This window comes from Anomaloglossus baeobatrachus, chromosome 12 (assembly GCF_048569485.1).
Source record: "Anomaloglossus baeobatrachus isolate aAnoBae1 chromosome 12, aAnoBae1.hap1, whole genome shotgun sequence".
Taxonomy (NCBI): domain Eukaryota; kingdom Metazoa; phylum Chordata; class Amphibia; order Anura; family Aromobatidae; genus Anomaloglossus; species Anomaloglossus baeobatrachus.
Window position 1 is genome coordinate 81,845,312 of NC_134364.1, and position 15,099 is coordinate 81,860,410.

Below are 15,099 nucleotides of genomic sequence, written 5' to 3' on the forward strand. Positions count from 1 at the left end.
CACGTTTTGTTATAGACATGTTTATTCGCTTTTTGTGTATTGGAACAACACAAAGAAAAACAGAGGAGAAACAGGCAAAGTGGACATCATTTCACACAAAACCCCCAAAATGTGCTGGCACATTGACAAAATTGTGGGTACGTAAGTTTGTTTCAAGCATGTGATGTTCGTTCAAACTCTTCTGCAGCAAGTAACATATGTGGGCAATATGAAAATCACATCTGAAACCAGCTAAAAAGGAGAGAAGTTGACTAAATTGTCGCATTGTGTGTCTGTGTGTGCCACACTAAGCATGGGGAACAGAAATAGGGAAAGAGAACTGTTGGAAGACTTGACAACCAAAACTGTTAAAAATATCAACAATCTCAAGAGTGCAAGGTAATCTCCGCAGATCTTTATGTTCCTTGGTCTACGGTGCACAACATAATCAAGAAGTTTGTAGCTAATCTCCCTGGATGTGGACGGCAGAGAAAAAATGATGAATGGTTGCAAGCAGGATAGTACAGATGGTGGATAAGCAGCCCCAATCAAGTGCCAAAGAAATTCAAGCTGTCCTGCAGGCTCAATATTCACATCTATCAAACTATCCTTCCACATTTGAATGAAATGAAACAATACGGCAAGAGTACCCCACTGCTGACCCAGAGATATTAAAAAGTTAGACTACAGTTTCCCAAAATGTATTTGAGTAAGCCAAAATCCTTCTGGGACAAAGTCTTGTGGACAGATGAGGACAAAGTAGAGCTTTTTAGTAAAGCACATCATTCTACTGTTTACCCAAAACAGAATGAGGCCAACAAAGAAAAGAACACAATACCTACAGTCAAATATGGTGGACGTTCAAAGATGTTTTGGGGTTGCTTTGCTGCCTATGGCACTGGGGGCCTTGAGTGTGTGTAAGACATCATGAACTAGGGAGATTACCAAAGGATTTTGGGTGGCAATTTAGCGCACAGTGTCAGAAAGAGGGGTTTGTGTTCTAGGTCATGATGGATACTCAAGCAGGACAATGACCCCAACCATACTTCAAGAAGCCCCAGAAATGGATGGAAACAAAGTTCTGGAGAGTTCTGAATCGGCAGCAATGTGGAGAGATCTGAAAACTGCTGTTGGGAGGAGACGCCTCCAAATATGAGCGAACTGGAGCAGTTTATAAAGAGGAGTACAAAATTCCAGGTGAGAGGAGGAAGAAGCTTGGGAACGGTTATAGGAAGCGACTGATTGCAGGTATTTATTCCAAAGGATGTGCAACCAAATATTAAGCTGAGGGGGACAACAATTTTGTCCAGACCATCTTTGGGGTTTTGTTTGAAATTGTCATTTCTTTTTCGCTCCTAATTGGGAGACCCAGACAGTGGGTGTATAGCTACTGCCTCTGGAGGCCGCACAAAGAACTACACTTAAAAGTGTAAGGCCCCTCCCCTTCTGGCTATACACCCTCCCGTAGGAGTACGGATTCCTCAGTTTTAGCTTTGTGCGCAGGAGGTCAGACACGCACGCATAGCTCCATTGTTTTTAGTCAGCAGCAGCTGCTGACTATGTCGGATGGAAGAAAAGAGGGCCCATATAGGGCTCCCAGCATGCTCCCTTCTCACCCCACTGTATGTCGGAGGTGTTTGTAAGGTTGAGGTACCCATTGCGGGTACGGCGGCAGGAGCCCACATGCTGATTCCTTCCCCATCCCTTTTTACAGGGCTCTGGGTGAAGTGGGATTTACTGGTCTCCAGGCACTGAGACCGTGCTCCATCTACAGCCCCTGGAGAAGATGCTGGATGGAGCGGAGTACATCAGGGACATGGCCCTGCTTCCTCAAGGTACTCTGTGTCCCCGTGCATTTGGCGCTCACACCGCAGCATGCTGGGTGTTGTAGTGCGCCGGGGGACATCAGCGCTACGGCGCTTGTGCCATGGCCTCATTCAGCTTCGCTGAAGCAGGCACACTTATAGGAATCGGTCGCGCCGGCCGCTGGGACTGCGGCGCGGCTGGCACTTGTGGTGCGCCGGGGACTTCAGCGCGGCCCGCGCTTTTACGGCGGCCGCGCTGATAACTCGAGTCCCCGGCTTTTGCGGCCTGCTTCCGTTCGTTCCCGCCCCCAGACCTGCCAGTCAGGAGAGGGGCGGGACGCTGGCCACTTCTGGGAACGGTCACGCCGGCCGCTGGGACTGCGGCGCGGCTGGCACTTGTGGTGCGCCGGGGACTTCAGCGCGGCCCGCGCTTTTACGGCGGCCGCGCTGATAACTCGAGTCCCCGGCTTTTGCGGCCTGCTTCCGTTCGTTCCCGCCCCCAGACCTGCCAGTCAGGAGAGGGGCGGGACGCTGGCCAGTGCATCAGCGCTGAGGGCTGGAGTCGTTTTTACATACTCCAGCCCTCACAATAGGCACAGAGGGGACACTGTTTCCCGCACTTTTGTTTGGGAACTCCCACGGACCGCCCCTCTCCACAGACGCCGGCAGCCATTCCTGCTGACACGCTGAGCTGCAGAGGGGAGCCGGGGAGACCCAGACAAGGAATTCTGCGCCTCTTACCCGCTATTCAGCGGGCGGTAAGCAGCCCTCAGGGCTCACCCCCTCTTGTGCCAGTAGTATTCTTAGTATTTTGTTTCTACAAATACTTGGTATTACATAGCGCTGGTCCCCCTTTGGCTATAGACTCTCTCACATTGCAGAGAGCCAGCAGCATGTCGTCCGTAAAACGCAAGGGTGCCAAGGCACAGACATTATATGCTTCCTGCACCGCATGTGGGACTTTTCTACCGGCAGGCTCCACGGACCCCCATTGTGTGCAGTGCTCGGCCCCTGCGGCGCTTGCACAGTCGGGACCTCTGCTGGACGTGACCCAGGGTGTACCACCTGTGAATGCTGTCCAGGTGACAGGAACTGAGTTTGCAGCTTTTGCTGACAGAATGTCTCTCACTATGTCACAAATTCTTGACACATTGCGAGCTAGGCCTGTACTTCAGGCCACGGACACTGTGCAATCATTGCCCCCTGGTCCCCCTCAGCTCCAAGCTCCGGGACGGGCATATACACCTCAGGGTGAAGACTCTGACTCGGACGATGGCCCCGGGCAGCCTAAGCGGGCTCGCTATGACGGGCCTTCACATTCATCTCAATGGTCAGGATCCCAGCGAGATGAATCTATGGGTGATGAGGCGGACGTAACTGATCAGGATTCTGATCCTGGGACCGCTCTCAATCTAGATACACCAGATGGTGACGCCATAGTTAATGATCTTATATTTAACATCAATAAGATGTTAAATATTTCCCCACCAGCTCCTCTTGTAGAGGAGTCAGCTTCGCAGCACGAGAGAATCCATTTCAGATACCCTAAGCGTACATTAAGCACTTTTCTGGACCACGCTGACTTTAGAGACGCAATCCAGAAACCCCACGCTTATCCTGAAAGGCGTTTTCCTAAACGGCTTAAAGATACACGCTACCCTTTTCCCCCTGAGGTGGTCAAGGGTTGGACCCAGTGTCCAAAAGTGGATCCTCCAATTTCCAGGCTTGCAGCTAGATCCTTGGTTGCAGTTGAAGATGGAGCGGCACTTAAAGATGCCACTGACAGGCAGATGGAGCTCTGGCTGAAATCCATCTATGAAGCGATTGGAGCGTCTTTAGCGCCTTCTTTTGCGGCCGTATGGGCACTCCAAGCTATCTCCGCCGGGCTTGCGCGAATCGACTCAGTCACACGTGCATTTGCCCCGCAGGTAACACCATTGACCTCGCAAATGGCGGCATTCGCGTCGTACGCGATTAATGCTGTTCTTGACGCTACAAGCCGCACGGCAGTGGCGTCAGCCAACTCCGTTGTTTTGCGTAGGGCCCTGTGGTTGAGACATTGGAAAGCAGATTCTCATTCCAAGAAGTGCTTAACCAATTTGCCTTTTTCTCGTGACCGATTGTTTGGAGAGCGTTTGGATGAAATCATCAAACACTCCAAGGGTAAGGACTCATCCTTACCGCAACACAGACAAAACAAACCCCAACAGAGGAAGGGTCAGTCTGGTTATCGGTCCTTTCGAGGACCGGGCAGGTCCCAATTCGCCTCGTCTAAAAAGACTCAAAAAGACCAGAGACGCTCAGATTCTTGGAGGTCTCAGTCACGCCCAAAAAGGACAGCCGGAGGAACCGTTGCCAAGACGGCGTCCTCCTGACTTGCGGTCTCCGATTCCCACACCCGCGGTCGGTGGGAGGCTTTCCCACTTTGGCGACATTTGGCTGTCACGCGTCAAAGACCGTTGGGTGAGGGATATTCTGTCTCACGGGTACAGGATAGAGTTCAGTTCTCGTCCGCCAACTCGTTTCTTCAGAACTTCTCCACCACCAGACCGAGCCGATGCTCTGTTGCAGGCGGTGGCCGCTCTAAAGGCGGAAGGAGTGGTGACCTCCGTCCCTCTTCAGGAACAAGGTCACGGTTTTTACTCCAATCTGTTTGTGGTCCCAAAAAAGGACGGATCGTATCGACCCGTCCTGGATCTAAAGTTGCTCAACAGACACGTAAAAGTCAGGAGGTTCCGGATGGAATCCCTACGCTCCGTCATAGCCTCAATGTCTCAAGGAGATTTTCTAGCATCAATAGATATCAAAGATGCGTATCTCCACGTGCCGATTGCACCAGAGCATCAGCGTTTCCTACGCTTCGTCATACACGACGAACACCTACAGTTCGTAGCGTTACCTTTCGGTCTGGCAACAGCCCCCCGGGTCTTCACCAAAGTCATGGCAGCAGTAGTAGCTGTTCTGCACTCGCAGGGTCACTCGGTCATCCCGTATCTAGACGACCTGCTTATAAAGGCACCCTCTCAAGAGGCATGCCAACACAGTCTGAAGGTGGCACTAGACACTCTCCAGAGTTTCGGGTGGATTATCAACTTTCCAAAGTCTCATCTAACCCCGACCCAATCTCTGACTTATCTTGGCATGGAGTTTCATACTCTCTCAGCGATAGTGAGGCTTCCACTGGACAAGCAGTGCTCGCTACGGACTGGAGTGCAATCTCTCCTTCAGAGCCAGTCGCACTCACTGAGGCGCCTCATGCATTTCCTAGGAAAGATGGTAGCAGCAATGGAGGCAGTCCCGTTCGCGCAGTTTCATCTGCGCCCTCTACAATGGGACATTCTACGCCAATGGGATGGGAAATCGACGTCCCTCGACAGGACTGTCTCCCTCTCTCAGACTGCCAAGGACTCTCTGCGTTGGTGGCTTCTCCCCACCTCATTGTCACAGGGAAAGTCGTTCCTTCCCCCGTCCTGGGCAGTGGTCACGACGGATGCGAGCCTATCAGGGTGGGGAGCAGTGTTTCTCCACCACAGGGCTCAGGGGACGTGGACTCAGGAAGAGTCCACCCTGCAGATCAATGTTCTGGAAATCAGAGCAATCTATCTTGCCCTGCGAGCCTTCCAACAATGGCTGGAAGGCAAGCAGATTCGGATTCAGTCGGACAATTCCACGGCGGTGGCGTACATCAACCACCAAGGGGGAACACGCAGTCGCCAAGCTTTTCAAGAAGTCCAGTGGATTTTGACGTGGGTGGAAAGCAGAGCGTCCACCATATCCGCAGTTCACATCCCAGGCGTGGAAAACTGGGAAGCAGACTTTCTCAGTCGCCAGGGCATGGACGCAGGAGAATGGTCCCTTCACCCGGACGTGTTTCAGCAGATCTGTTGCCGCTGGGGGACGCCGGACGTCGATCTGATGGCGTCACGGCACAACAACAAGGTCCCAGTTTTCATGGCACGGTCTCACGATCACCGAGCGCTGGCGGCAGACGCCTTGGTTCAGGATTGGTCGCAATTCCGACTCCCCTATGTGTTCCCACCTCTAGCATTGTTACCCAGAGTTCTCCGGAAAATCAAGTCCGACTGCCATCGAGCCATACTCGTCGCTCCAGATTGGCCAAGAAGGTCGTGGTACCCGGATCTGTGGCATCTCACGGTAGGCCAACCGTGGACACTACCAAACCGTCCAGATTTGCTGTCTCAAGGGCCGTTTTTCCATCTGAATTCTGCGGCCCTGAACCTGACTGTGTGGCCATTGAGTCCTGGATCCTAGCGGCCTCAGGTTTATCTCATGAAGTTGTTGCCACAATGAGACAGGCTAGAAAACCATCCTCAGCTAAGATCTATCACAGGACGTGGAAGATATTCTTAGCGTGGTGCTTGGCTCAAGGGTTTTCTCCCTGGCCATTTGCATTGCCAATTTTTCTTTCCTTCCTGCAGTCTGGGTTGGAAAAAGGTTTGTCGCTTAGCTCGCTTAAGGGTCAAGTCTCCGCGCTATCCGTATTCTTTCAGAAGCGCTTGGCACGGCTTTCTAAAGTACGCACGTTTCTCCAAGGAGTTTGTCATATCGTTCCTCCTTACAGACGGCCATTGGAACCCTGGGATCTGAACAAGGTTCTCATTGCTCTCCAGAAGCCGCCTTTCGAGCCTTTGAAAGAGGTTCCCCTTTCTCGGCTTTCACAAAAGGTAGTTTTTCTTGTGGCGGTCACGTCTCTTCGAAGAGTGTCCGAGCTAGCGGCGTTATCTTGCAAATCTCCCTTCCTGGTGTTTCACCAAGACAAGGTAGTACTGCGTCCAATTCCAGAGTTTTCTCCCAAGGTGGTTTCTTCCTTTCATCTCAATCAGGATATCACTTTGCCATCTTTGTGTCCGCATCCAGTTCACCAATTTGAAAAGGGTTTACATCTGTTGGACCTGGTGAGAGCACTCAGGATTTACATTTCTCGCACGGCGTCTCTACGCCGTTCTGATGCGCTCTTTGTCCTAGTCGCTGGTCAGCATAAGGGATCGCAAGCTTCCAAATCCACCCTGGCGCGGTGGATCAAGGAACCAATTCTTCACACATACCGTTCTGCTGGGCTTCCGATTCCATCTGGACTGAAGGCCCATTCTACCAGAGCCGTGGGTGCGTCCTGGGCATTGCGGCATCAGGCTACGGCTCAGCAAGTGTGCCAGGCGGCTACCTGGTCGAGTCTGCACACGTTTACCAAACACTATCAAGTGCATACCTACGCTTCGGCAGATGCCAGCCTAGGTAGACAGGTCCTTCAGGCGGCGGTGGCCCACCTGTAGGAAGAGGCTGTCTGACAGCCCGTTCATGTGGTATCTTTTTACCCACCCAGGGACTGCTTTTGGACGTCCCACTGTCTGGGTCTCCCAATTAGGAGCGAAAAAGAAGAAGGGAATTTTGTTTACTTACCGTAAATTCCTTTTCTTCTAGCTCCAATTGGGAGACCCAGCACCCGCCCTATTTGTTCTTAGGGTTTCGTTTTTCGGGTGCACATGTTGTTCATGTTGTTTCTTAAGTTCTCCGATCTTGTTATCGGATTGAATTTGTTTTTGAAACTGTTATTGGCTTTCCTCCTTCTTGCTTTGGTACTAAAACTGAGGAATCCGTACTCCTACGGGAGGGTGTATAGCCAGAAGGGGAGGGGCCTTACACTTTTAAGTGTAGTTCTTTGTGCGGCCTCCAGAGGCAGTAGCTATACACCCACTGTCTGGGTCTCCCAATTGGAGCTAGAAGAAAAGGAATTTACGGTAAGTAAACAAAATTCCCTTCTTTGCCCTATAACAAAACATGTGTGATTGCAATCATTTTCTGGGAGATATACTTCATTTTCTGGAACAATTTCAAGGGTGCCAACACTTTCGACCATGACTGTACATACCGGTATGTGTTTCTTCTTGTTTCCCTCAGTTTTCTCACATTCTGTTTATAGTGGCAGCGGCGGTGATGGCTCAGTGTTGGCAGCGGCGGCGACGGCTCAGTGGTGGGGCAAACCGATGCGGTGTTTTCCCAGTGTGTCCGCGGTCCCGATTCAAGTAATGGTGAGGGGAGCGGCGCATGCGCAGATGGAGCTCTCATCCCAGGGCTCCATCTGCGCACGCGCTGACTCCCGGAGCAGCGTGTTCGCAGATGGAGCTCTCATCCAAGAGCTCCATTTGCACACGCGCACGCTCCCGGCGCCATCATTTGAAAGTGGGACCACGGATAAACTGGGTAACTTGCTGCACAGCCGCCCGCCCCTCACGCACAGAGTGGCAGCCAGCTGGCTGCATACCCACCTTGCGTGCAAGCGGCAGGGTACCTGTGCTTGGGTGCGGGCGGCAGCCGAGTGCCTGTGTGAGGGTGGCACCCAGCTGCCGCCGGCACACCGCACCCGGCTGCCGCCGGCACACAGCACCCGGCTGCCGCCGGCACACAGCACCCGGCTGCCGCCGGCACACAGCACCCGGCTGCCGCCGGCACACAGCACCCGGCTGCCGCCGGCACACAGCACCCGGCTGCCGCCGGCACACAGCACCCGGCTGCCGCCGGCACACAGCACCCGGCTGCCACCGCACGCAAGCACAGGTACCCGGCCGCTTACACGCAGCCACAGGCACCCGGCCGCCCTATCGCCGCACAGACAGGACCCCCAGGTACCGCTATATTCGGATTATAAGACGCACCCCCCATTTTCCTCCCAAATTTTTGGGAGGAAAAGTGCGTCTTATAAAGCGAAAAATACGGTACTTCACGAGACTTTTTGGTTCTTTTTCCGTATATTATTTTTTACATTCTGCTATACCTATTTATCATCCCTCGGATGTTCTCCTGCATTTTAACTATTTATTCCCTATCTTCAATTTTTCCTTCATTGTAACCTTTCCTTGGTCTCTTTCTCAAGCAAATACTTTGGCTGATTGACATGCAGACACTCTTTCCCATAAAAATAGATTTCATGGCCGGCATCTGTCTCTGATTTTGCTTTGTTCTTGGATCTTCCTGCCGGTTGCTAAGGTCTGTCTTTCCTTTGCAGACTGTTGCATAGATTTTATTTACATAGCCAGCTCTACAGAACACTTCACAGGATTATTCTTTTGATCATCCTAATATATTCATTTTCTGTTTAACTCTTTGACTGTGAGTGGACCAAAGTATTAGGACACCTAAACATTACACCTACTAGGTCTAGGCCTATGGCAACTGTTGAAAAACAATCCCACGGTATTAAAGGGGTATGCTCAAGTTTAAATTGCCTTAAAGGGAACCAATCACCAGGATTCTCGTATATAAGCTAAAGCCAGTGCTATACTGGCACTATCAGTCTGATTCTATACATACCTGCAGTGGTCAGCTCGGATGTTTAGGTTTTGAAATCCAAGAAAGTAAAGTTTATAAAATGAGCAGCTTCTTGAGTGACAGCTGCACTGGAGCAGATAATATATTCATAGCTATCCCCTCCCCTTGTTAGAATTAGCATAAGCATTATACAAACGACTCACTTTGTCTAGCAGGACCTGTGTGAGGTCATACCCATGTGACCAGAAGGGGCGGGGCCTCAGACACCAAAGCTGGATACCAGATCACATGGGTATGACCTCACCACAGGTCCTGCAAGACAAAGTGAGTCGTTTGTATAATGCTTATGCTATTTCTAACAGGGGGAGGTGATAACTATGAATATATTATCTGCTCCGGTGCAACTGTCACTCAAGAAGCTGCTGATTTTACAAACTTCACTTTCTTGAATTTCAAACCTATACATCCTAGCTGACCACTACAGGTATGTATAGAATCAGCCTGATAGTGCCAGTATAGCACTGGCTTTAGCTTATATGCGAAAATCCTGGTGATTGGTTCCCTTTAATTTATTAGACAGCAGGAAAAAGCAAGTTTGCCTTTGACTTGCTTTTTCTACACAGCGGTCTGGGCTCTTATATACAGCATGTTAGAATGCTGTATATAAGAGCCCACTGGTGGTGCCGCAGCTTATAGGCCCCACAACGCCAGCGTACATTTCTGGAGGTGGCGCACACTGGGTACCTGACGTGACTGATAATAATGCTAATAAATTGGGTCAGTGTACTTCAGCGAGTGCTTCGTAAAGACTGGTGTGCACTATGCCAGTCTTTTGGAATCGCCCCCTTGGTCTTTTATAATGTGCAACTTTTTTTCCATGGAAGTCCGGCTTCTAGAGCCAGAGAGTGTGTGGATAGTAACTAACTTCCACAAGAGAGGTTAACTCTTAACATACTAGCCACCTATTACCTGTAGCCTATTGATTTCTATACAGACATTTCTGCTCCCCTCCCTCCCATTCTCTCTTTGGCAACATCACCAGCCAGTCCAGTGGCTGCTGCTTTATACCACTCATGGCATTTTGCTTGGTGATGTAAGCTTTGCTTTAGCCTGCTCAACTATTAAAGCCCATGCCTTATTTTGTGCTGCTGTTAATGCCGGAGGAGATATGAAGTCTACAGGTATCGAGTCAGCAGAGGGTGGATTACTATTATGCACTGTGCTCCTCACTTTGTGGCCCAGATGCTTTGCTTCTTAAATCATTCCATGTTTCAATAATATCACTTACAGGTGATTGTGGAATATATATTACAGTAAAGCTTTATAACTCTTTCCATTGGTGACATCCTGTAATAGGACTTCACTGATATCAGTGAACTCTTTTGACCAAGTACATCTTTCACAAATGTTATCAAAGGCAGACAACACGGCATAGTACTAGATTTTATATACCTGTGCCAATGAGACTGAATGGGAAACCTGAATTTAGTGTAATGTTATGCTTGCTGGGTAAGACAAGTGTGGCTGGAGCTTTCAGACCTACGTGCGTCTGACGCGCAACAAAACACAACTAACAAATGAGACAGCAGGGAACACAATAACCAAGGGGGCCCTGTAACTAGTGAGAGGGGGCGCTGGGACACCACCTATACTCACCTGCAGCTGTTCCTATTCTCCTAGTCAGTCCCTATACAGTCTCCGCAACTGTCGTCGAGCAGGAACCTGAGACCCTGAGAAGACCCTATAGGTGCCCTGACTAGTGGAGGGTAGGAGAGGTACACTAGACCCCACCGCTGCACTAACCAGACACAAGGTAAGGTATGACAAACAGGGAGGAAAAGCAACAAAAAGGATAAAGCCTGAGAGCAGTAAACTTTCTCAGCAGAACCTTCCTCTAAGGCGGTCAGTGACCAAATGAGTTTGTATCTTCAGCAGGGATTGCTGGGTAACACTACTATTTAAACCTGAAGGGCGTGACTACAAAATAAGTGCAGCTGAAACACTCAGCAAGGAACTGCTTGGAAAAGCTGCAAGAGAAGAACTGATATTTAACCATTTCAGTATTAACAGAAACAAAAAAACATTTAAATATAGAGAGCCAGATGAGAGGCTCCAGTCCAAAGACTGTCACTAGTCTCTAAAAACAGAGAGACAAACGTGACCGGTGGGTCCCAATATTTTTATACTTGTAGGACCTTTGCTGTCTCCTTCTTCCATATTTCAGCCTGTGCATTTCCTCTCTCTGTTAAACTGCCTTCCTTTCTGTTTTCTCTTACCAGACCAAACAAGCAAAGCACATTCTCTATGGCTGCACCGAGCTGTTCAATGCTGCACAGTTTGTTAAGCAGGTAATGTAACAAGTGCCTTCTTTTCCAGAAGTCCAGGTTCGACTTTACAAGTACAACCTGCATATTGTACGGTATATTGCTTATATAAAGAAATATTCACACCTCTTATATAGAAAGACTGACAACCAATGCCATGAGATTTTGAAGTGTTGGAGATTAAGCTATGGCACTCGCTTGCTAGCTGAGGTTATTGAAGGTCACCTGGTTTTTGTGATGGCCTGTCCCATTGTCAGACAGAAGCAAAAAAGTGCCATACTAACTAGTGCTGTTCCACCCATGGAGTTCAATAAGAAAAACATATACTGTGAAAGTTTAATTTTATTTAGCATGGCAGTCTACAGATGACAGATGTCAACTGTATTGCATCCGAAAATAGATAATCTTTAGACTGAGAGGTCATGCATTTTTCAATCACTGTTTGTTTTAAATGTATAATATCATATAATATCATATCATAGGAGTGACAGCTGACACTGTAAAATCAACGAAGAGGTTAAAACTGGCTCAACTATTATAGGAGCGGGTGTCTAGAAGCTAAAATCAGTCCAAAGTAGTAAGAAAAGCTTCGGCACACCAAAGAATGAAAAATGATTGATGTTCAAGAAATTGTTTGGTTTATTAGTGTATACACAGGCATGTGTCTTAAAGCATCAGTCCATGTGTTTCGACCCTCAGTGAGTCTTTTTCAAGGACATGCATTCTATACTGGGTAAGGAGTAATTAGTCTCTCTAGGACAAGGTGATGAACACAAATGTTTCTATTTACATGCCTTTGTTGCTGTGTTTAAATGTTCTGGTACCAATGTCTGTCTGACAATGAAATTAACTTGACAAATCAATCACTGATCTCGGGGAGACCAGCCAGAGAAAACACTGCCAGCAGCCAGCAAAGGCGCTCAACACAGTGAAATTCTAGGTACATTGCCCTTGTCATATCTTTAAACTCGTTAAGAGTTGGATATTGACTAAAAGGGCCACTTAATATGGTGGTTATGGTGGTCTCCTAAAAAGAGCCAATCCTTGGCTAGGTCCTTCCAGGAGGGATATCTGGCTAGTATCTGTGTTGAGACTCCTAACAGAGGCTCCACGGACTTTTTTTTATTTGCATATTTCCCAGGGGGCAATGCACCTAGGATTTCACTGTATTGAGCGCCCTCGTTGGCTGCCGGCGGTGTTTTCTCTGGCTGGTCTCCTCAAGATCAGTGATTGTTTTGTCTTGTTGGTCTACTAGGCATTGCTCCCACCTAGCCAGAATCCTACTCCACACAGATGTGGGGCAATACACTGAAACAGCTGTCTGTGGATGGATACCTGGCCTTGGTATTTCTCTTGTCATATCTTTAAACTTGTCAAAGAGTTGGATATTGACTAAAAGGGCCACTTAATATGGTGGTTATGGTGGTTTCCGAAAAAGAGCCACTCCTTGGCTAGGTCCTTCCCGGAGGGATATCTGGCTATTCTCCGTGTCGAGACTCCTAACAGAGGCTCCACGGACGTTTTGATTTGCATATTTCCCAGGGGGCAATGCACCTATGATTTCACTGTATTGAGTGCCCTCGTTGGCTGCCGGCAGTGTTTTCTCTGGTTGGTCTCCCCGAGATCAGTGATTGTTTTGTCTTAATAGAGGCTCCATGGACTTTTTTGATTTGCAATGAAATTAACTTGTCAGAGAAAATTATCTAGTTAATGTGAGTGAGGGCGAATACACACAACGCAGTCGTCTAATGTTAACAATGCACCTTTAGTGGTGACTTTAGTGGGAGTGTGCACTCTCATTTGCGTCACCACTGAAGGTGCATCATTTCTGTGTTCCAACTGGGCACCCACCCATACACCATAGTACTACAAGACGTGGTTACGTACCTCCGGGCCCCATAAGAGGTATATCTTCACTCCCACCGTGGATAAACTAAGGTGGAATATCGCCCTAAATTTAATACCTAACACAGTTCATTGCCATAACAAATAGCCATCTCTAATCTGATTACCAGTTAGTAACTTAGAGGCACAGGTGACTGTGCCTGTAAGTCCACTGAGGGTAGAAACATTGCTTTAAGACACTTGCCTGTGTACACACTAATAAACCAAGCGATTTCTTGAACATCAATCAGATGACACTGTAAGGCATCCATCACAGCCCCTGGTTGATGTACGAGTTGGAACTTTTCACAGCTTGTATGGTAACAGGAAAGCGAGAAAAACGAGTTGTGAACAGGGTCTACTTGTTCTGGTACATTCGTACTGTATATTGTGCTAAAGCAGCCCTACACTTGTGGACAGTGCAGGCACCCCATAAAGACATGGCACAAACACAATGGGAAATATTTACCATGGGCTTCAAATAAGGGCGCAAGAGTGCATCATCTTTCTTATGATATATATGCAGGTCTATGCTTGATACCGTGTATGTGAAACCTTCTAATCTTTAATGCCACAATACTGCACAATAAAGTAAGATGAATTACTATCCAGAAGTTTTAATGTATTTTTACCCACACACGTCAATATGTGGCCTCTAAGAACAAAGGCTAAAACAGTGGAATCTTGGGAACGTCTTGTTGAAGTTGACTTCTCAGACAGAATAAGTAATTTTTCATCCCGTTCTCTGCACATGTGTTAATATTTAGTCTCACAGTACTGCTTTTACATAACTTTTCCTTCTCTATAGCACGTACACGTTACTTTTTATTAATTTGATGTTTTTTTCCTTTCTCCCCTTCCAGTTGTCTCAGCTTGGACAAAAGTAAGAGGCATCAGTGACCACATTGCAGTCCTCTCTGGTGTCTGTGAACTAAACTCCCGGGACTAAAGATATGGCCCATACTTTGTACTGTTCAATTAACCCATCACCAACTCAAGGGTCTGCAAGGGTGGAAGTGGAACAGTAAAACTACTCCCAGGACACATCTATTGTATTCTATGCATATGAATTGACAAGATTTTTTTTACCTACTCCATTTATTTAATATGTTGGAGGTGTCCAACCTCTTTATCTAGGCATTAATACAATCTCTGTCAACAGAGATCATTTCCAAATAAAACAACAAATGTATAATTTTATAAAGCATAATGTATGTTGAGAGTTCATATATTTAAACAGTATTTGAGGGCAACACAGCAAATATTGTGACATGGATACCCTAAAAAGTGTACGGCAAATGGGAAAATTTTGACTTTGGGACCTCCCTATCTAATGTGGATGATAAATAATATCAACTAGACTTAAATGGATTGTCCACTACTAGTTCAAATAAAAGACCCTGTACTCAATTCCCGTTCTGGTGCCGATCGAGCGCGGTCAGTAACTGCAATTTGGGACTCACATGACATCGTGACATCATGGGAGCCCCGCGTCCAATCACCACTGGCTTCTTGCTCTCTGCCTTTGGATCAAATGAGTTAATCAACAGGAAGTGACGCTGCAGCGGCCACTCACTCACTGTTGATTGCTCATTTGGTCCGAAGGTGTGGAATGAGAAGCCAGCAGTGATTGGACACGGGGCTCGCATGATGTCATAATGTCACGTGAGCCCCAAACCGCAGTTACTGACAGAATTGAAACGGCGCCAGAATAGGAGGTGAGTACAGGGTCTTTTATTTTAATTGGGGAAAATGAGTGGAATCAAAAGTTGTTGTCCTTAGTAGTGGACAACGCCTTTAACACTAGAATTCCCAGGAATTTC

At 48.1% G+C, this 15,099-nt stretch overlaps 1 protein-coding gene across 1 annotated transcript in view; it reads left to right on the top strand.

The window, feature by feature from the left end:
* The window catches only part of SCFD1 (sec1 family domain containing 1), a 165,306-nt gene extending 150,820 nt beyond the window's left edge, over positions 1–14,486 (top strand). Inside the window, exons 24-25 of the mRNA XM_075330962.1 lie at positions 11,348–11,416; positions 14,140–14,486. Of these exons, the coding sequence (XP_075187077.1) occupies positions 11,348–11,416; positions 14,140–14,163 (93 nt within the window). The 3' untranslated portion in view covers positions 14,164–14,486. The remainder of the gene's footprint in view (positions 1–11,347; positions 11,417–14,139) is intronic.
* Positions 14,487–15,099: the final 613 nt, after the last annotated feature.